General features: G+C 39.0%; 2 protein-coding genes across 4 annotated transcripts; both read right to left on the bottom strand.

Moving 5' to 3' along the window:
- Positions 1 to 685: 685 nt before the first annotated feature.
- Positions 686 to 6,462, bottom strand: LOC133725477 (transcription initiation factor TFIID subunit 12b). Of its 2 annotated transcripts, none has more exons than XM_062152760.1 (9): positions 5,626 to 6,462; positions 4,885 to 5,100; positions 3,340 to 3,906; positions 3,168 to 3,242; positions 2,767 to 2,845; positions 2,083 to 2,147; positions 1,750 to 1,785; positions 1,419 to 1,654; positions 686 to 1,127 (listed from the first exon to the last, which is right to left on the bottom strand). In XM_062152760.1, the coding sequence occupies exons 1-8, from the start codon at positions 6,247 to 6,249 to the stop codon at positions 1,475 to 1,477; spliced, it is 1,842 nt and encodes a 613-aa protein (XP_062008744.1). In that variant the 5' UTR covers positions 6,250 to 6,462; the 3' UTR covers positions 686 to 1,127; positions 1,419 to 1,474. The 2 variants fall into 2 exon arrangements, with proteins under 2 accessions (XP_062008744.1, XP_062008743.1); XM_062152759.1 differs by having other exon boundaries at positions 686 to 1,111; positions 5,626 to 6,461.
- Positions 6,463 to 7,717: 1,255 nt separating this feature from the next.
- LOC133725476 (uncharacterized) lies at positions 7,718 to 19,148 on the bottom strand. Of its 2 annotated transcripts, XM_062152757.1 has the most exons (17): positions 18,682 to 19,148; positions 18,052 to 18,439; positions 17,870 to 17,941; positions 17,703 to 17,765; positions 17,115 to 17,327; positions 15,837 to 16,430; positions 14,978 to 15,739; positions 14,243 to 14,530; positions 13,681 to 13,836; positions 12,898 to 13,334; positions 11,689 to 12,163; positions 11,028 to 11,351; positions 10,071 to 10,848; positions 9,918 to 9,976; positions 8,976 to 9,434; positions 8,290 to 8,328; positions 7,718 to 8,183 (listed from the first exon to the last, which is right to left on the bottom strand). In XM_062152757.1, exons 1-17 carry the CDS (start codon positions 19,050 to 19,052, stop codon positions 7,998 to 8,000), a joined length of 5,664 nt encoding a protein of 1,887 aa, XP_062008741.1. In that variant the 5' UTR covers positions 19,053 to 19,148; the 3' UTR covers positions 7,718 to 7,997. The 2 variants fall into 2 exon arrangements, with proteins under 2 accessions (XP_062008741.1, XP_062008742.1); XM_062152758.1 differs by lacking the exons at positions 15,837 to 16,430; positions 17,115 to 17,327; positions 17,703 to 17,765; ... (1 more) ...; positions 18,052 to 18,439; positions 18,682 to 19,148 and having other exon boundaries at positions 14,243 to 14,499; positions 14,978 to 15,117.
- Between the last annotated feature and the right edge of the window lie 2,926 nt (positions 19,149 to 22,074).

Here is a 22,074-nt window from a genome sequence, read left to right as displayed (position 1 = left end):
ATTTATAAACTGGAGAGGACACAATAAACAAAGATAAATTGATAAAATAGTCATCAGGGAAACTTAACATCAAAATAGAAAATTCCAAAAAGATCTTCTATCTGTCTCTGTGTGTTTTCGCATGTAGAACAGTGGAACTGTTCAACCTGGTTTGGTATTCTTTATTCTGATTAATTAACTAAAGAGTATATGAACATCATACGTAAGGCACCACTTAGTTGGAGGTTTATTGGTTTTCTTATTCATCTTTTGCTGACAACTTGATGGATTTGACTGTTAGCTTAAAGAAGAAATAAGTCTAATGTTTTACACACACATGCAACGACCATTCAAATCGATTTCATGTACTTTGCTTTTTCTTTTTTTTGGTCACATCTTAAAGTTTATAATCATTTCCCCTTGTCTATAATACATCGATGTACTAATAATCAAGTTGACTTAATTCTATATAGATGTAGACTAGTTGAAAAGTAAATATATAAAATAATTCAAAACTAATCTACCGACACATGAAACCTGCTTACTTATTTATGGAACTAAATCTACTTGATATATCATTACATTGATGTACAGTAAAACTTTCATTGACTTAAACAGGAGAAACTCTCATCTTCATTCTCTTCAGTATTGGCCATTGTATTTAGTATGAGCTATGATTTGAGGAGAGAAAAGAAGAGGATGCTGACAAAGTAAGAGTAAAAAGGGGACTTCATTACACGAGTAGAAGTACAAGGATATGAAATAAATCTGAATCCGTAAACTTAACCTAGTTTTTCACCTTTCAGGATTGATACACTTGGGCTCAGAGCAAATTAGTATACAAATTCACCCAAGAAATCAAATAAATTAGTATACAATAGCAGCCCCGCCAATCTTTGTTTCGTAACAAATAACAACCAAGGGAAAAAGCTTCGAAAAGAGAACTCAAAACGTCTACAAACAATCAATTAGATTACACAGCCCAACCCAACCAAAACTATACTATGCTGAGACTTCGGCCTTATGCTCCTCTCCTCTGGCCTATGAATAATAATTCTCATTGCTGACACAAGTAATTTACAGATTTGTGCTTTTATCAATCCAAATACTGCTCCTGCTTTTTGCTAATGACCTGTGATACAAAATAACTGTTTAAATATTAAGAGAACCCGGAGTTTGAAAGCAATGGAATCTGGTAAGCTTTACTTAGGATGACTATTTTTTCGTTCTGAAGTTTGAAGACCTTTAAGAAAGGAATATATTCATGTTGGCATTTAGACCATCAAACTCCAAACCAATTAGTAATTGAAAGGCCAATAGTCTAAATGCAAGGCTTTGAATTCCAATGCGGGATTCAATTCTCACCAAACAATAAATTTTGCTGTATTTCTGTTGTAGTATCAATGAGACAAAAAGGGACAAACAATAAATATGCTTACCAACATATCTAGGCACTTAAATCAATCCCCCAATAAAAACTGATAACTGATATATACTAAAACCGTGTTATCTGCTGCAGCATCTGAGAACCAGTTGCTTGGGAAACCAACTGTTCTGAACCAAGGGAAGGTCTTCCCAAGTGGTTGGCACCAACTGGGTTGCCATACCCTCTGATCACCTCCTTAGGATTATTAGTATTTGTTTCCAGGTGCGATGATTCCATCAGCGTCCGTATCTGACCAATGGTTAGTTGTAGACCAACTTTTAATTTTTCATTAAGAAGAAACAGTAGATTAACAGGAAAACACGTATAAAGAAGTTCCAACTTACCATATCTAAACGTTTCTTATGTACATCACTTGACAACTGCATATTTAAAAAGCAAGAGGTTAACAAAGAATTGTGCACTAAAAAGTGTGGTTAAGGGACATTTCTACCCATCACACACACAATTTTGTATGCATGTTACGATGCTGAAGATGCTGAAGATGAGTGCATTCTAATGTTGCATTCAACAGATAAGTGCAAAATGCAACCAACCAAGTATAACATATTCACCTCAATGACGTCGTCTATTTAGATTTTAGAATAGTCTATTGAAAACATACAGTCAAACATGTTACAGGACCATAATGTTTCTCCCAAGATGTTGAAGATGCTTACAGATTTGTTTTGGTACTTCCTCTCTTCACTTGAAAATCCGGGAATTGTCAAATGCCAATTTTTTTCTGCAAAATTAACTCAATATTAAGTTTAATACAGATAAGGAAAGTGTTTGAAGCATATGGATTTACATGATTAGAAGATATATGTTAAATTCTACTATAGCTTCTGTGCCATTATAGAGATTTGCAAAAACCCCGTATCATACTATTCCTATGACCCTAAGATTGCCTTTAATGAACTGTATCCATCCATGAGCTACATATAGTCTTGGAATATACAAAACCGAAGATCGAATAGTAATAGATTTTAAAAATAAGTCATCAATCAAGAGAAGTAAAAGGAAAGATCAGCAGCACAAAGAGGAAACATAGGCTAATCAGAATTGCAAAGACAATAATCAATCAATTTTTTGTACACAAGAATCACATCAAATAGATGAATATGGATCTTTTAGCAATAGGAAAGAGCAGTTAAATAAACTGATAACTCAGTTGCATAATCGTCAACCTATCTTTTTGAATCCTCTCTTAATTCATAAAGATATTTTTCTAGGACCAAATTGGGAGCGCAGTAAACCAAAAATGTAACATCTATGGAGATGAGTAGACTTGCATCACAAACATATAAGAACATCCCAGTAGTAACAAGAAATATGGAGATCAGTTCCGGTGCAGCACAAACCTAAGTGCAGCAACACATCCTTGGACTCTAAAGTTGAAGATTTTCTATGCTTAGCCAAACTGCATGCAAATGTAGTCACCTGCAAGTAAGTATGGAATAAGTTTAAAATTACACACGTCAAAGCTTTCTTCTATTTTTTGCCTGACATGTCAGAGGAAGCATGAATACATATGGGAAAAAAAAAGTACACAGCAAGCAGTATAAATTAATTCAGTATTTGGGGTGTGTGTGTGTAGTATACACGAGCATGATCTGACTAGGATCTAAATGAGGACTCATCTACCACTTGATTAAATACAGAGGTGACATGCATCTAAATTGACCAAAATTGACTACAAATGATATGCAAGTCCTCATGTTATATTCGTATTTGAACGCCACTAAATATTAGCAAGCCTCACTGAATCGATGAAGTCATCAGCAATCTCCAAAAGAAGATCTTCAACTTCAGAATCCAACCTTCCCTGTGAATCAACCTGGACAGAAAAGGTGGTTTTCAGAGTGACAAATTCTATAAAAAAAAAAAAACTACAAAAAAAAAACTAAATTACCAAATAAACAAGCAGGAAAAACCTGTGAGACTAAGTCCTGCATCTTTCTCTTCCCAAGAAGTTGGTTAGTTGCTTCTGTGCCTTGGCTTGAACTCCCTCCTGGTGTAGTTGTACCAGATGCAGTAGCATCAGGCTGTGATCCTGTTAAACTAAGAGATTTCTGGCCAGCGGGTACAGGCATCCTTGGGGAATTCTGCTGCTGTTGCTGCTGTTGTTGATTGAAGGGCTGTTGTTGCTGTGATTGTTGTTGTAGTGGCTGCTGTATTTGCTGCTGCTGTTGCTGTTGTTGATGCTGTAGTTGAGGAAGCCCCAATTGTTGCTGCTGCTGCTGTTGCTGTAACTGTTTTTGCTGTTTCATGGACATGGGCTGTTGATGCAACTGAGTGGGTGAAGCCAGTTGCTGCTGGAAGATGGCCTGCTGCCTCTGTTGTTGAAGGCGGTATGAAGGTGAGCCAGGGCCTGAAATTGCTGGCATTTGCTTCAACCACTGTTGTGATAAAGGATTCTGCATCATAGCTGGCTGTCCATTCTGAGCCAGCCCAGATAGCTGAGTGTTCATAAATGCATGTGAGGATGTTCTTGGCAAGTTCTGGAGAGGACTTTGTAAAGTCAGATTAAATGTCCCACAGGAATTAAAGTGCATATAGCAAAGACATGCATGGAGTATCAGCATTGTCTAAGGTGGTCAAACTTCATAAATAGATCTTCCAGCTGAACAAAATGACAATACAGTCCCAACAACTTTAAATTCTAAAAATTTCCACTAAAACATACATCAAGGCAAGCCATGACATAACAAAGTGAGTCAATGAAGAAAATTATACTTCTAAAGAAGAATACTAAATGTCATTCTTCTAAAATTTGAAAAACAATCTTATACATGTAATCTGATATGGAAGAAGTTAATATCAACTGCTACAAGTCATCATGACAACCAACCAAAATAATACAAAAAGAAAAGTAGAATTGCTAGTGCGATAATTGGGGACTCTGTTGCTACCAGGTACAGACCCAGGACCTCAAAGGGACCGGCGTGGTATGGAAAGCTAACAAAACTACCTTTTGGGGGTTTTAAAGGCTTCTCAGCAGTAAAAGTCGTGTAACATGAAATAAAATGATTCTTTTCCATTAATTCTCCAAATTTCACCCAAGTAATTCGACATTGTCCTGGACATCTGGAGACATTGAAAAACAGCTAGGACACGTGCACAGACCTCAAATACAATATCCAGTTCTAGTCAATCAAAGAGAAGTTTCAGCAATTATTAATAGTTGGCTGCAAAAGCAGGAGTGACATCATAATTAGAGAATACTGAATTACTCGTCAAAATTAGATTCTTCAATTACGGTTCAAACTAAACCAAGTCTAGGAAAAGACAACTGATTAGGCGACATAATACATTTGACATAGTCTGGCCTTTAAATGAGTGATTCACACACTCAACACTAATCTGAAACTTGCATATAACTATAAGAAAGAAAAACTGCATAAATGTAGCAGTTGGTGGAATAAAGAACAATGATGTGCAAATCACCAGATCAAGAAAGGAAACAGTAAAGCACTTACTTGCGGAGAGGCGAGCGAACTTTGCTGGGACAATTGTTGTCTAAGTTGGCCCTGGTTCAATCGCTGAGCATAAGCAGCTAAGGCTCCATTAGCTCTTGGTTGTGGGGTCAAATTCATGGAATTCATCATTCCCATACCCATTGCTTGTGTTCCTTGTAGAGATTGTCCAGGAGAACTAAATTGGGTACCTTGGACTAACCCGCCTTGTTGTCTCGGCTGCATCAAAATTTACTGGTTTTGTTAAACAAGAACTTTTCTGAGCTTAAGAAAGCATAAAGTTGACAGGTTTTTTATTTATTTAATTGACTGTCCCTATATTATGCAACATTACAGAAAAAAGTCTATCAGTCCAACGACCTTTACAAATGCATCGATATTCAATTCAAATATTGCAAAGGGTACCAACTAGCTAGTAGCCTATTAGTCTATTGGTAGTTTCCATCCATGATGTTGGATGGCGTCCCAAGTTCGAATCTCCCCTCCCCTCTATGATCAAACAAATAAAAATAGATCTGTGAAATTCAAAGAGCTCTATATGAATAGTATGACAACATTAATAACAATGTTCTGTAAGGTTAGCATAAGTATGCATCATGGTATTTCTCCTACCCCAGCTATATCAGTTATCGATACAACATACAAGCACCACTATCAAGAAACATCTATTGCTAAAACTAGATTCCACCACATTCACATGTCATGTCAATATCAAAACACAAAAGCAAGTTTCGAAACTCATACCGAAGCCAACAGCTGCGACTGCATACTGAATTGCGCAGCTGCGGCAGCGGCAGCACCAGACAGCATGGGCAAGTGGGCACTCTGGCCAAGCAGGGCAGCTCGGGACCCCCCGCCAATTTGCTGCTGCTGCTGCTGCTGCTGAGTCTGGTTCTGCTGCTGAATCGCACCGGAGCCTCCGAAATTGACCTGGCTATACAAATTGCCTTGCTGCCTCATCATGCCGAAATGCTGCTGCTGCTGGCTCTGGTTCTGATTCTGCTGCTGCTGCTGAATTTGGTTCAGCCGCGACATCGACGGAGATCGCTGCATGCTCTGCTGCTGCTGCTGCTGCAGCTGGAAATTCGACAGGGCGTTCACATTAACATTCTGAGTCTGCACCAATGGCTGCTGCTGCTGCAGCTGATTCGGTTTCTGGGTGTAATCCAATCCGACGGTGGGGGAAATAAGCTGTTGGTTCTGGGGGAGGGGTGGGGATGAGATTTGAGGAGATTGGGAGAGAGTTTGAGGGGATGGGTTTGAGGCAGGGTTTTGGGTGATTATAATGTTAGGGGTGGCTGCTGTTGATGCTTCAATGCTATTGGGGTTTGGGGGTTTTTGCGATGGAGATGAGCCACTCTCGGCCATGGTTTCTGAATTTTCTCAGACCAATTCGGGGTTTCTGGCCTAATTCATTGTGGGAGTTTTGGTGGGTTTCTAAAACTGTAAACTACAGGAGTTTCAGAGAGCGAGGGGTTGAAGAAGAAAGAAGAAAGAAGAAAGAAGAAGAGAGGAGCAGAGGAAAGGGGGAGGTCGAATCTGGTCCGTACACGTAAGCGGACGAGACTTCAAGGTTGAAGGAGAACTTCAGAGTCAACAGATCGTATACTTTTGGAAATCAAGACCGTTAAAATTTTTGACTAACGATCATTCCACAATGTTTTTTGAGGAGTGTGCTCTTGAATTTTAGCTGATATATCCCAGCCCTCAATTCACAAAAAAAAAAAACAAAACCTCCAAATTTGCTATTTGTATCTCCTCTCAAAAATTTTGCTATCAAATTTCAAGCTCTTCCTTTTCCCTAAGGCATCAAGTTCCGATTTGCCCTGATTTGCCCTTCTATTTTAATTGATATTGATAAACTTTCTTTCTCTTATTCACGTATTGTATGTAGGATAATTAACATTCATGATATGATTATGAACTATGCCCAATTAATTATACATGATTTTGGTAGACTAGTTGTTTGCCTCATGTTTTAAAGTCTGAGCACGTTGCTCTTGTTTCAATGGATTTTTGGTTTGTTAACCGGCCTTTTTCTTTTTGGGTACAGATCAGAGTAAATTGATAAAGTTGGGAAGAGCAGGCTAGGATAGTACGATTCTAATGTGGAGAAATATTTTTCATTAGTGTTCTTGGAAAGTTTAAAAGAGGATTTCAAAATTTTCAAAAAAGTTGAGAGAGATGCCTTCAAAAAAATAAAACCCTTGCAGAAATGCCTTCAAAAATCAAAAGTTATGTAATTATCCATTGAAACAACGATTACAATCATTAATATACATTGCAGATAGAAAATATATTAAGGCAATAGTCTATAATTACGATCATTTAGTCACTACTTTGGAAGTGAAGGGTTTTGAATCGATTTCAGACGACTGGGTGAGTGTGTGATGAATTGATTTTGCTAGTACAGCCATGTTCCCCTGGTCAGCAGCTGACCATGGGGAATATGGTCACTCACCGTCCGATTGAAATCGGTCGGTTGATTGCTAAGTGATGAAATCTGATATGAGAGCTGTCAACCGTCCGATTGAAATCGGACGGTGAGTGACCATATTCCCCATGGTCAGCTGCTGACCAGGGGAACACTACTGTTGCTAGTATCTTGTTAAAGTAAATTATACCTCAAGCGGTTGAGATAGTTTTTATCTTAATAATACAAATTTTCTTTAATTCGGATTAGTAACGATGAAATTATGATACGGAAAGTACAGAATGCACCAGGAAGTTGTAGTTATTTTTCATGTGCTTAGCCGTAAGCAGTGACATGCTGGTATTCTGATGGTCATATGTTTAAATCTCACTGGCACCGTGAAATGAGTGAGGTGGGGAAAAATTAAAAATTAAAAATTCTCGGTGATCGATACCCCAAAGAACGATGGGAATTCAAACCAATATGATAGTACAACACTGCAAAGCCAGCATCTAAAATGCTTGTTAATAGACATTACTGGTTCAGAAGAACCTAAGATACACATTGCAGAGCTGTACAGAGATTGCCAAGTTGGTTCCAGTAACTATAACTACGGAACTACCCATCCTATACAGTTAACTTAACCCACAAAAGACCTGGACCTATATCTAGATAACACAGAGCTTACGCAGCTAAATCGTCCCTACAACAAGGATGTACTCATGGGATTTGCAAAATAGTGCTCGCGACAAACCAGCTTTGACGGTTTGAAGCTGCTTCCAAGGAGGGTACCTAAAATTGGTGGGGGCCCAGTGCACGTAGTTTGATGCATCTTCCTCACATGAAGATGGTTATCCAAAACCATCAATTCCAACAATTTTCTACAGCTCTGTAACAAAGTTTATGAGTTAGCACTAGCATTGAATCAAAAAGATCAGAGGCAATATAATACAAGTATAGAGGACTTATTCATGCAGCAAATTGCGTTGGAATACCTGGGGATTCAATACATCCATCCGGCGAATAATTTCATCCTAACACAAGAAACAAGATAGAAGAAGTGAGAATGTATTACAGTAAAAGCTATTTGTTCAAGCTCAATGTGGCCAATGTGACCAAATGCTGCCTAAGACCCAGCAGAACAACCAACCAATTCAGGTCCTAGTGACCACATTGCCAATGAAGTTCTCAAAGAATTGATATGTATGCATGTCATACAAATGCAGATGTCAGTCATGTATCCTGAACCCAACATTTTGTAATTACAAAAACCCCAAAGAAAAGTATCCTTCTTAATATAACTATGCATCTTTTGCTAGCCGATTGAGCAGACCACTGAAACTCATAGGTAAAGACCTATGCAGACGACCAACTGGAGGCTTCGGATAACCAGGAGGATAGCAACCTCAACCACAAAATCATGACTAATCCATGTGCTTATATTGTCAGTATACACACACGCAGACACGCACACGCACACGCACACACATATAAGATCCAATAAAGGCAGCCAGAGCTCACTAGAGCTTCTGTATCCAGAGCTCACTAGCAGAGAGTGCTGGAAGAGTATGAAATACTTTTCATTATTTTTTTGGTTCGTAGAGTATGAAAATTAAAACAATCAGCAAGCACAAGAGTATCAGAAACACAGAATTTATGTAAACCCAAAGAATGCGTGTACCTCTAATATAGCTGGATTTTGCATCACAATCCCAAGCACACGTCGCCTGAGTCCCTTGTAGACAATCTTGTTAGTGGTCCCATCACCATTTATCCATGGAAATATAGGCATGCATAGTCTATCATTAGAGGTCCTAGAAGATTCATCCTCAGCATCTCCTCCTTTTCCTTCCCTATAGCTTTCAGGAACACTGCTAATTTGTTTTACATATGAGGGCTCATCAACCTCTTCAGGAAAATTAAGAATTGTCAATTTATGGACATCAGCATTTATCTCCCTCTCTGAAGGAGCAGCACCATTATCACGATTTTCTGAATGGAAGAGTATATGGCCGTCATCGCCTAGTGGCTTTCTCCAGGAAGGTGGTTCGAGTTTTTGATTAATTCCAGACACTGAAGTCATAAAGTACTTGCCACGATACAAAGAATCCACAACACGAATAGAGTCATAAGCATTGACCTGTATACAAAGAAGAAATAATTTAGACAGAACCAATGTTAAAGTCTACGAGATTGGGTTGATCTGTTGAAATCATGTCCTTTAAGGAATGTTAAACTCTTGAAAGGCTGCAATTGTAAGGATTCCAACTCAGAATATTCTGCTCTTTTACTATAACATACTAAAGTTTGTTAAATTACCACAATTCCTGAAATTAACAGTTGTGACTACAATTGTTATTTATTCCTTACAGGAAGTGATTTTATATGTGAGGGTTAACTTAGTTCCCCACAGCTATGTTAAACTGTTGGGATTTTAAGCCATATGTGAGAGGAGGATTGCTAATATCCAAATATTATCGGCTCACAACACAATGAAACAGCTTTAAATTTCCCATGTTGGACTCCAGTGCTAGAATGCTGCCCACATATGAGGGGGAACCTTGGATTGCTGTTTAGTTCAGATGTTACATTCTTTATATTGCTAAGTCATCAGAAAACTAACCTTTAAGACTCGTTCAAATGTCTGAAGCACATCAATGATAAGATCAGTCATCTTTTCTCCTATAAGCAAAACCAAATAAAAAAAAGTTATCAATAATAGAGGAATATGTAAATATCACCTTCCTGCAGGCATCAAAGGTCATATAATCGATACCTGGGATATTCATTATTTGGGAAACTTCTTCTATGCTCAGACCTTGATCGCCAGCTTTCTGAATAGCAATGTAAACAGTCCTAAAGACCTCAGGCTGGATGGGACTTGATTGATCTTGAGCAGGATGTAATGGCAACAAATGTTCGGCATAAGCCACCATACCTTCCCAAGGTGACTCGCAACCAATCTCTAATACAGGGACAGTACTGCTTGAATTGAAGATTTCTTTCATACAGTCAGAATGTGATAAGCTACTCTGATCAGATGTACATTCTAGTTGATGATTTCCCCCAAAATGTTTGTCACCAATAGGAGCGTCTTCCTTGAACAAATCTATAGAATTGGCTATAGAAAACTCTGCACGACTTACAGATACCGTGATACCTGGAAAACCTTTTTCTCGACGGGAAATGATTTCACCTTCTGCAGCCACAAATGATTTCAGCTTTTTAGTTTTTTCATCATCTAAAAGTTCATTGATATCTGCTTTACGTTTTGAGCTTCTTGATTCTTCAGCCTCTCCCACACCTTCATCTGGCAAGCATGAAGAAATTGACAGTTCACCTGAAGAAACTAGAGCAAACAAATGGAATATGTCCCCACACTGTAAATCTGTGGAGAGATCGATCCCCCCTTCCATAAGATCTTTATCTTTTTCGTAGAGCCAATGGGCAAATTTAGTAGCTCTCTTCCCAGAATTAATTGGAAATGGTGATGCGGAAGTATTATGCAAGAACTGTTGTGAGAGAGAAAATTTTTGACTGCCATTACCTCCAACCTGCCAGATGAAATGTATCCAACATATAAATTGGAGAAACAAAAATTATGGGAACATGAAACTGAATTTGATATGTGACAGGAATTTAAATTTTATGAGAAATAAACAGGATCTGCCTGTCTGTTGCCCTGGTATGACAAGATAACATGAGCAGGGAAATTAACAAAATCCAAGTTTACCATGAACTTTTTATCTCTAAGATAGTTGAAAGCTGCGAATAGATCACACTCTGAGTACCGCCGTAGAATGCCTGCAAGCAGATTTGGCACTTCTGGTGCAGTTGAGGTACTGAGGAAAACAAGCTTAAACAGCTCTACAGCATTAGAAACAGCTAATGATTTGTAGACTTGTGTACTGACATCAACTCCATGCAAAAGCTTAAAGTATTTTTCATTAAGGTGTTGATAGCAAGATCTTCGTGCCGAAATTTTTTCTCTGCCACCAAGATTCTGAACATCTTCATATGGAGCAGTTGATGCAATTAATTCAGATTCCTGGGGATCCTACAGGACAAATAGCTTTTCAGTGAACAGACCATTTCCAAGTGATAACAATACGTATACAAAGCAAATATAAGCATATAGACACAAGGCAAAAGGAGAAGAGAAATCAATCAAAAAGGATACAAAACCAGTGAAAGTGATCATAATGCATATAAACATGAATAATTGACAGAGATACCGATACACAAATAGAGAGATCCACAGGTTGCATAAATTAAACACATAGCGCATTCAGCCAGCTAATCAGGTACTGACATGGATTTCAGGATTTCCAATATGACATCTTGAAAAGATGTAGAAACTTAATTAATTTAAGGTCTAGGGATTGAGTACTTACACATTCACTTGTATTAAGATCCGACCAGTCCTCACCGGTAGATCCAACTCTTTTGGAGGCATCAAATTTGGCCAACCTCTTGTGGTGAAGTACCTCCTCAAGGGACTTTTTAACATAAGCGTCATCAAAATCATCCCATGGTTCTTCCTGAAGACCTGTCTCTGGATTATGATCACTGATATTGGGAAGTTTGCTGTCATGACCTTCACCTATTGAATCTCGCAAAAGCAGATTGCAATCATCTTTGTTCAGTGACCTGTTCTGAGTCTTTTCCAAGATCTTTGCATATCGTTCACTGAGAATGTTACAAAGCCTCATTACAGCTAATCTGAACTTTCTGTTACTTTTCAGAGATGCCATTCTTTTCATGCAGGCAATAGGAGGTGCTGGGAGGTCAGTAACTGAAGCCCAATTTATCCGGTGAATCTTTGCCCCAAGAGTTGCACGATGTCTTACATATTGGATAATCAACTGCCTGAAAGAGTGGGACCAATATAAGTAAAATGGAAACATGTAAAAGCACTGTTCGCATGCATAGAACAAACAGAATCCTATTCATTTTCATGATCATGATAAAATTAGTTGATTATATACTATCTTGCAATATTCAACTGATAATGGGAGGTTACATTGCAGAGATTCAAGCTGGTGATCTCATGACCAGATAACATAATAAAGGCGGTTATTTACATTTTAGCTAAAACCTTAAGTTGTTTGGAGTAAGCCAACAATTACTTTATAATTTATCATATAAAGAAATCACCAACTTCATAGAGTTTACGACATCCATTTAATCGATGGAAGATAAAAACTGAATTCTCCCATTCAACATCTTAATAAAAAAAAATAAAAAAACAAAACAAAAAATCGTGGTCATCATTCTTTCATTTCTGCACCAAAATAAATTTAAATGTTCAAAGCATCTATCATCAGAGGACAACAACATTAGAGAAAAATAATATTGACCAATAATTGAAAGATCCCATTACCCTCCTATACTTTTCATCCCGACTGACTGCACTGCTAGCTTATATAGTTTGTTCTATGGTAGATAGGCAATGGGATTAAAAGGAACTTCTAGTTAGGTATTATGTGAGATGAGAAGTTATTACTTGATAGTGGAAAAAGAGAATTATTTTAAAAAACAAATCAGTGTCTTAGGTTTCAATGCATTTGCAGTGCATGGGTAAATAAAATCTGTTCCCTTACCTATCAGCCTCCTCTGTCCATGAAAACCTTCGTTGACGTGTTGAGTGCAACTTGTTTCTTTTAGAAGGACGTAGTGGCTTCAACTTTGAAAAGGAACCCTTGGTAATAATTGAATGGCACCCCTCATTATCTTCATTTGGTTCAGGTTCCTGCCCAGTTTCTAGACAATTGTCCAATGCTTGCAAATGTGAATCATGCTCATAAGAAGTGACCAAGAGATTTAGTTCTTCTAATTGTTCCACAGTATCAGATACTGTGGGATGTGTCTGCTCTTCCAGCTGTCCAGTTACCTCATCATTTTCAGCAAAATCTACTGACCTAGATTCAGAAGATCTCTTCCTTTTACGACGTCTACGTTTTTTAGATTGAACTTCATCTGTATTATTTTGCAACCCATCAAGATGTTGACGCCGCTTATTATAATACACACGAAGCACCTGCAAGTGGCATTCCAGGGACAAATATGCGAGAATAATGAATCAGAGAAAACGTTATAGAGTGACTTAGGATATGGTTTCAAGACCTACTATTATACAAAATATTGAGAAAACGTTAAACATATATCCAGCCTCTTCTCTTGCTTCAGATATTGATACATTACCAATATATCTCCAAAACTTGGATAATTTGGCTACATCTTTAACAAACTGAATTAACCATGTTCATATCGCGATGGAGAAAATAGACATTTTAGACTGAAATGACAATTTTGGCATCACTAGTTGTTATTGATATGGAACCTGAGGTAAGAAAACAAATAAGCAAGTCATAGCATAGTATTACCTGCTCCAGGGTCAAATTGAGATCCTTCGCAATTTTTCCACACTCTTTGAATGAAAGCTTTTCACTTGGATCATCCTTCACAACACGCTTTAAGAGCTCATCACGCTGAGCAGCTGTCATAACTCCAAGTTTAGTCCATGACCTGTGATGGGACACCTGTGGAAAGGAAATAAGATGACTTTTCAGATAAATGATTTACCAGTTCTGCCTAGCAGTACCTCTATTTCAATTTCAAGGCAATACTAAAAATTACAAATTCATGTCGAATCCAGGTAATAAAGGATTTAATCATGAATAATTTGTAAAATCTACTAAGTAGGTAAAATGACATGACTAGAAAAATAATCATCTTAAACTTTGGCCCCAAGCATCTGGGGTGTGCAAGAATTCCTGGAGTTAGGGAAAATTCCACTACATGATATAGAGCTCAAAAACTGAAGGGAAAAGAAAAACAAGAAACATGTACATGCATATAAAAGTTTTGGAGTACAAAAAGCTTAAAATAATCCTCTGCAAATTCATGTTTGTATAGAATATAAGAGAAAAAGATTCATGTAAATACCTCATGAACACAAGACCCAGGAAATGCAAGTAAGGCAGCTCTTGGGTCCGCAGCAGCATAACAATACTCTAAAGTTTGCCAATACTCATCAACAGCTTCTCTGCTTGATAGGGAAAAATCATGTCTGATTCGTGGACGAAGATCACGTGATCCAAAACTCAAAGATATCGCATCTTTTGAAACAGGTTCCTCTACATAAGGCTTAAGTTCCAATGCATATGCAGAAATCATGGGAGGGGGAACTTGGAATCCATTTTCTGAGTGGTGATCACAAACCATTCGAATCAGCTACATCAAAGAATTAATTATTAGGCATGAAAACATAAATCTACAATGTGAAAGCAGAGCAAGCATGTCTAAAATGTAGTAACGCAAACCCACATGTGGGACATCACAGTCTCTCTCAAAACTACAAACATGATAACTAAACAATGGTAAGGAAACAAATGGATGTTGAGGACTAGCTGTCTATTCTCTACCGTTCTTTCATCACCTAAGAATCAATGGCAGTATAAGGATATAAATAGAGATAGCTTCTTCTCAGTGAAGTTAAATAAAATACAAACTTCAATATACTTAAAAGATCTGAACCTTATCTCAAACCAGTATTGCATGACCTTTGATATGTAAAGCACGCAGAGATGAACCAATTATGTGAATAAAATGAGGCACCATTCTGAATAATTGATAGGATATTGATATCAGGCCCAATTTTGAAACAACTAACAACTGTACCTTCAATCGTCGTAAAATGTCAATCACCAATGAGAGCCTTCCAGTTGCATGGGTATCCATCAGAGACTTGTATTCTTCACGAGAGAGATCAGAGAGACATAAACCCCTCTTACATTTCTCAATCATATCCTCAAAGTTTTTGGTGGATCCTGCAACTTGTAGAAACAACTCAACTGGAATAGCCTTCATTGTTGCTTCTAGAGAAAACAATTTTCTAGTACTGTGAGGATCTCTTGGCTCAATAACATCTTTTCCAAATGATAAAGCATCATTAGAGCCAGACGAACCATACAGGTAATCCCACAGGAAACTATGCAGCAATTTTGCACGAACCATTTTTGCCAGAATAAATCCATTAGCACGCATGGCTTCTGAACTCAGTGTTTGTCGCTGTGCACTCACATGGGTCTGAGTTCTCTGAACATCTTCTAGTACAGGAACTGATCCACTGTTCTTCTCCCGCCACCGAGATGAGCACTTGCCACGACTTTGAATCTCAAAAGACCTCCAAGCATCATGAATTTCAGAAACAAGTTCAGGAGTTAAACTCTGAACAGATGGGTGCAGAACCACTACAGTGGTTCGGGTACGGCCCAAATTTGTGACGACAGGGACGCTAATATCTATACACTTGCAGTGCCCTAGCTGTTGAAGTTTTTGTAAAATTCGGTCAATTGTTTTCCTGTCAGTTGCTGTGCACTTGTCCGTCTCTAAGCTCACAAGCCATCTATACAGCTCAGCTCTTAAAATAAACTTCTCACCCTGAACAAAAGAAACGAAAATATTAGGTTTAGCTATCAATATAAAAGTAAATAGAGGACCAACACAAGTTTCCAAGGCAATAGATGATGATAACAACCTCTAGCCGTTCAAGTATCCTCTTTTCCCTTCGAGTGTTATCCACGGTCAAAGACATACATGGATACCTTGGATCTGAGCCTTTAGCAAGTGGCTTTGACAAAGCAGCTGGTATTTCTGATAAGGCGCCATTTGGTTCCACTCCTGCGCTCACTAAACTAACTTGAGAATCAGATGTAGCATCTTTTGGTCCAAGAAGTAACAGTTGGGAAGTTTCAGGCATATCGTCAAATTCATTACGCCCAAGAGATCCAGCAGAAGGGTCAGTATTAGTCTCTATGTTATTCATATTTTCAGGGCCAGCAGTATCACTGTTCAGAGACCAACAATCTGACACTGAGCCAGTTTGAAATTGATCTGATCTCGGAGCATCTACACTCCCAACATTTAGAATAGAAATTTTACTGTCATTAGCATCTTTTGATTTTCGAAGAAATGCATTAGTTGATTCAGACTTGTGTTTCCCAGATGTCCGAAATCGATATGCCACGGCTTTTTTGTGCATTTCTGGTTGCAGACTCATATCATATCTAGAGCACATACTAACAAAGCGGGTATAATTTTTCTTGTTGTCAATTCCAAGCCTCTCCATAACCTGTATGTAGCACATACTAAACTCTGTTAAGAACTTATGGTCGAATAGAAACTTTTAAGGATTTGCAGGATTATATAATGCATAGAAAGCCCAGGCAAGCACCTCCAAAAAAATAATATTTAAGAGTGAAGTAGTAACACAAAATGTATACTCAAAGCAGAGGAAGTCCAGTAGATCTATCAGTACTTATTTCTGGACAGTAATAACCAGTCACACACTGCTTAAGAACAGGCATGTCTATTTGATTCAGGCAGGGTTACATGGTTAAACCATGGAATAAATATAGAAATAAATCATGACAAGTAAACCATGGAAGACCCCTCAGTCCCCACCAAATCTGGAAGTACCAATTCCAGCAAATAGTAAATGTTGGAAAAGATATGGCAATAAATGATGCTATAACTAATGGTCTCTGAAACTGAAATGCACCAAAATCATTTAAAAACGTCCCTCTTCACTTTAATTATGTACATTAACTATTTTGGTTCCAGGCATATGTTCACCTTAGAACAACCAGCTTCAACTGAGACTAACTGTACCAACATTGATATTTAAGAGACCCCTGGTTCTTTAATACTAAGAAAATTCCCAGCTAGCATCAATCTACTGATCAACTTAATTATAATACTACAATACTGAAAAGAGAAAAATAATAATAACTATTCAAGAGATTAATGCACACACCTCATTCCTGGTCAACCCCTCTGATCCTGCAGCATCTATTAATTCATAAATTTGATGCTCAATAGGAAGCTCTACAAGGTGGTCACTGATTTTACATTTCTTTCCGAATTTCACTTGTTGTTCTTCAACAAAATCCTTATCTACATGTACAACTTCTCTTGGCTCAACTTTCGTTGGAGAAGAATTTTCTACAAAACGCAGGCAACTCTCAACCTGACCAAAATGAAAAAGGGATATCGATTAGTGGCAACTGAACTAACATGAAAGGGTCTTGTCCTCGAACAGGTTCAACTTAGTTTTTATTTATTACAAAATCATCAAAAAAAAAAAAAGAGCTTAACAATCAATACAACTCTGGTAATAATTTATAACGATTTAATGAGGAAGATACAAAATTATGAAACTACTGACTTGTCAATTAAACACATTGTAATTGCAAACAGAAACAGGGAACATGATCATCTAGTTCTAAAGCAAGTAACAACCATAGTGAATCAGGGAAGCAGGGGAATTTGGTTTCTAAAGAATAAACCCAATGCTGAGAAACAGATTCAAGAGAAACAGTATTGCAAAAGTTAAAGTATTAACCTTCCCATTCACTTTAGCGTCAAACACCTCCACAAGATGAGCAGCTTTCAGCCTCTGACAAATCTGAAAGCAAAATATGCAAGAGACAATGCGATATATAGCAATCAGCACAACGTATAATATTGATAATTCAGAAATTTGAGAGTAAACCATAAATAAACATTTACATTTCTCCAAGCTCTATGCCCCGATGTTTTACTGTAGCCAAGTTCCTTCTTAATATCCGAAACGACAAGAACCTTTAACACCAAAGTAATATGAAACAGGTTCAGCTTTAAGTGGATAATATAAAAATAAAAACTAAACTGATACATGTAAAAGAACTTCCAAGAAACTAGAGTCACGTGACCTTGCCATTGGCTTCTTCAAGTTTATTACAGACTGCTTTCATTGCCGGTAGATAGTCCTTTACGAGCACATTTCCAGCAAAACCATCTCCACTTGCAGGGCTTTCTTTTACATTTACAAAACTCTCCTTAGCCCTCTCTTCATTTGTGATCTCAATCTTTTGTTGCGCGCTTAAATGCTTTGCATGTCGATACAAGTATAACATATTGGTCGTTGTCACGCTTGGATTGTTCCTCGGCTCCCCCTCATCACCAGCTTCTTTTGTCCTTAACAGCGCAGATTGCCGTACAAGTAACCCTTGACATTCGAGGTTCTTCACAGCATAATGAAAGTTTCTCCCCTCAATGCCAAGCTCCTTAGCAAGCTGAGTTTGTGTAATCCCATTCCCCCTGCAATAACCATTCGGAATAATGACCGCCGAAACCTAAATGAACACACAAAACTAATCCCTCACCATAACTCCCAAAGTTTTCGCAATCACTACCATCTTTATTCCTCAAACTTGCTCCGAAAATCAATACGAATAGTTTCAATGATGTATAGATAGAGCCACATTGCATTCAACCAACACCATACATCACAATTAAACTTGAACCAATTCAGTAAACCCTAGAGATAAACAGAGACTGACCTAGCCATGACGACGCGTTCGAGAGTGTGGCGTTGAACGGCAGACAGGTTGGCATTGACGGAGTCGACATTGTAGAGGCCCATGAAGTTGTTCCGGAGGGCCTCATCGGCGACGAGCTTCAAATTGAGCTTCTCGGAGTCTTGGAAGGAGTGAATGGAAGGGTCGGCGGGGGCGTAATGGTCATTTTGGGCGCGGAATTTGAGAGTGGGGACGGAGCGGAGGGCGTCCCATAGGGATTGTTTGAGGGTGGGAGAGAGGTCGAGGTTGGAGGAGGAGGAGGAGGAGAGTCGGGACCAGAGGGTCTGGAGAGAGAGGCCGTTTTGGAGGTGCGAGCAGATTTCTTCGATCGCTGAGTTTAGAATGGAGTCCATGGAGGACGAAGCATGTGGGAGTTTCAGGTTCGCCGGAGGACAGTTTTCTGGGGAGTGATGAAGGAAACAGAGAGACGAAGAAGAAAGGAGGAGGAGGAGGTCAAATCCGTAAATTGAAATTGAAGCGGGTACGAGTTAACTAGTTTAACAGGGAGGACTGTCCGCACGTGTGCAGACAAAGAAAAACGACAGTCGTGTAGATCAACTTTTCTTTTTTCTTTTTGTGGCAATTTTTTTATTTTTTTTTAACAAGGCAATTTTAATGTTCTTCGTTATCTTTCTTTGGAAACTTTGAATGGTCCTTGACAAAAAACCCCAAAATAAGCCAAAGTTATCTCACTTACCCCAGCAACAGATTTTTATTTTCACTAACTCTATTTAAAGTAAAATGACAACTTTACCCTCAACTTAATTAACAAACTACAGCATTGCCACTCAACTCCTCTCTCCAGCCGCATGATGCATTCTCTCTTTCCTCCCTCTCTCTCTCTTCTCTCTCTCTCTCTCTCTCTCTCCGGCAGCGCTCTCTCTCTCTCCTCCCTCTCTCACTTCACTGGCAGCGCTCTCTCTCTCTCCTCTCTCTCTCTCTTTACTCCAGCACCGCTCTCTCTCTCTTCCCTCTCTCTACCGGCGACTTCTTCTTCTCTCTCTTTGCCGGCGCCGATGCCGTCTTCTTCTCTCTCTCTCTCTCCTCCATCTCTTTGCGGGCTTGCCTGAAGACGACGAAGAAGCTCCGGTCGGAGCTACCTCGCCGGTGGAGAACTCGCATCTCGATGCAAGGCCAGAAGTCATGGGCCCTACTCTCCGCCGTCCAATCCCAGTCGTCGCTAATCCATGCTCCACGGCCTCGAAGAAATCCCGGTCTTCTAAGCCTTGCTGGTCCGAGTTCGACTCCGACTACTGGGTTTGAGTTCAACTGGAACCGGAAAGGAGAAGAGGACATGGGTGCAGAAATCATATTTTATTTTTTTATTTTTTTTTATTTTTATTTTTTAAGTAATGGGACAGAAGGAAAGAAATTTTTTTTTGAATGTATATTGGGGGGAAATAGACGTTTATTGGAGGGCAATAGACGTTTTTAAATTTATATAATCTTTTTTTTTTCTTTAATCAAAGTTCTATTTATCTAATTTTATGAAGATTAGTTCCAATTCCGGCTACCGAAAGTTCTATTAGGAGGTAATAAATGTCTATTGGGAGGCAATACATAGCTGATAGACGTCTATTGGGGGACAATACATGGCTGATCGACTTCTATTGGGGGGCAATAGACGTCTATTAGGGTGCAATAGACTATTGGGGCAATACACGTCTATTGGGGGGCAATACATGGTTGATAGACGTCTATTGGAGGGCAATAGATGTCTATTAGGGGGCAATAGACTATTGGGGCAATACACGTCTATTGGGGGGCAATAGATGTCTATTGAGGGCAATAAACCTTTCCGGTGAGGTTTTCAGAAAAGTCCGGTGGGCGGCGGCCGATGACCGGAATCCGGCGAAGTTGGTCAGAATCCAGCCGCCGGTGGCAAGGCTCCAGCGAAGTCTCCTATGGTTTCTCTCTCTCTCTCTCTCTTTAAGTAACAAAGGGGTAAGGGTAAAATGGTTAAAAAGAATTAAAAAAAAAAAAAAAAACTTAATGGGGTATTAGGGAAGACCTCCTTAGAGTGTTTTGGGTAAGAGGGAATTAAAAAAACTTAATGGGGTAAGTGGGAAAAAAATCTCTAAAAATGGTGTAAATTGACAAAATCCCAACTTTGAAACTGAAGTGCTCGAAGGTTGCCTTTATTGGGCAGCCGCACCATCTATATGACACTATCTCAAAAGTGCGTAATTTTGTTATGCGTATTATTCTTTTACGATGGTTCATATATTTTTCAAAATATTCTATAATAATATTACAGCACAATATGTGAGTCAAAAGATTTTTTTTTTTTTGGTAAAATGAGGTCAGCCCTTTATTGAAAATGAAAGATTACAACGATACGATGCAAAGATGCATCAACAATGAAAATAAACAACACGAAAGGAAAATATGCAAAAATTGCATCTGAAATATAAGGAAATATGAAAATAGCAAGAGTAGCAACGTTGAAATGCCAGCTAATTTTACACTACGGATTGCAGCCGTGTAGTGAATTGAGTAGTCGGTGGTTTGACTACCCATGCAAATCCAAAGCACAAACTGACCAAAGTCAATTCGGCTCTGAGTCGAGGGCAATCTTCCACCTAAAGATCAAAGCCGACCAAGGTTGTCAGAACATGGCCATATTGGCAGACGATCTTTCACGAACAGATACCAAAGACTTGGGTCCCGAATCCAATACCAATAACGCAGAGGAGCCCCAAGCCATTCTAGCAAATGACAAACAGCCCAACAAAGATAATGGGCCGCAGTCCAAGCCTAAACCCCACCTGGATCCTAGATCTGGATCCAATTGCAACACCCACCCGGATCCCAAATCTGGATCCTTCTGCCCCATTGGATCCAGAACCTAATCTTGCGGTACAGCTCCCACCGCCGACTTGACAACAGACCCAACTGCCATTGACGCAACTCTAGCGAGCTCGAAGATGAAGATCTGACGCCAACATCAGGCAACCCATCTTCGATCACCAGACCGGCAACATGGACTTGTAAACCGCCATTACCACCACCAAGAGTATCCAAACCGACATCTCTATCTGGATCCCTCATTCCCCAACAATATCCACCATTAGCCGCCGCCCAATATATGACATCTGCCGGTAACCAACGAAAAACACCACCGAAAGAAGCCGTTGATACCCAATCCCGATATGAGATCTCCATTGACAAATCTCCTTGAATTTGCAGACGATCGTCGTTGCCAAGTACAGCACCACCGCCGCTCTGAAGAGCGACGAGAATAATAAGGATCAGGCCCGAACCCATGAATAACTCCATGAAGATGGAGCAGGTACAGGGATGGCAATCGCGAAAGGACGCCGTTTTCCCAACCTTAGCAGAGCTAGGTCTCTTATTTATGTCAGTCAAAAGATT

Source organism: Rosa rugosa, chromosome 1, assembly GCF_958449725.1.
Source record: "Rosa rugosa chromosome 1, drRosRugo1.1, whole genome shotgun sequence".
Taxonomy (NCBI): domain Eukaryota; kingdom Viridiplantae; phylum Streptophyta; class Magnoliopsida; order Rosales; family Rosaceae; genus Rosa; species Rosa rugosa.
The sequence above is the reverse complement of the archived record's forward strand: the minus strand, read 5'-3'. Positions and strand labels throughout refer to the sequence as shown.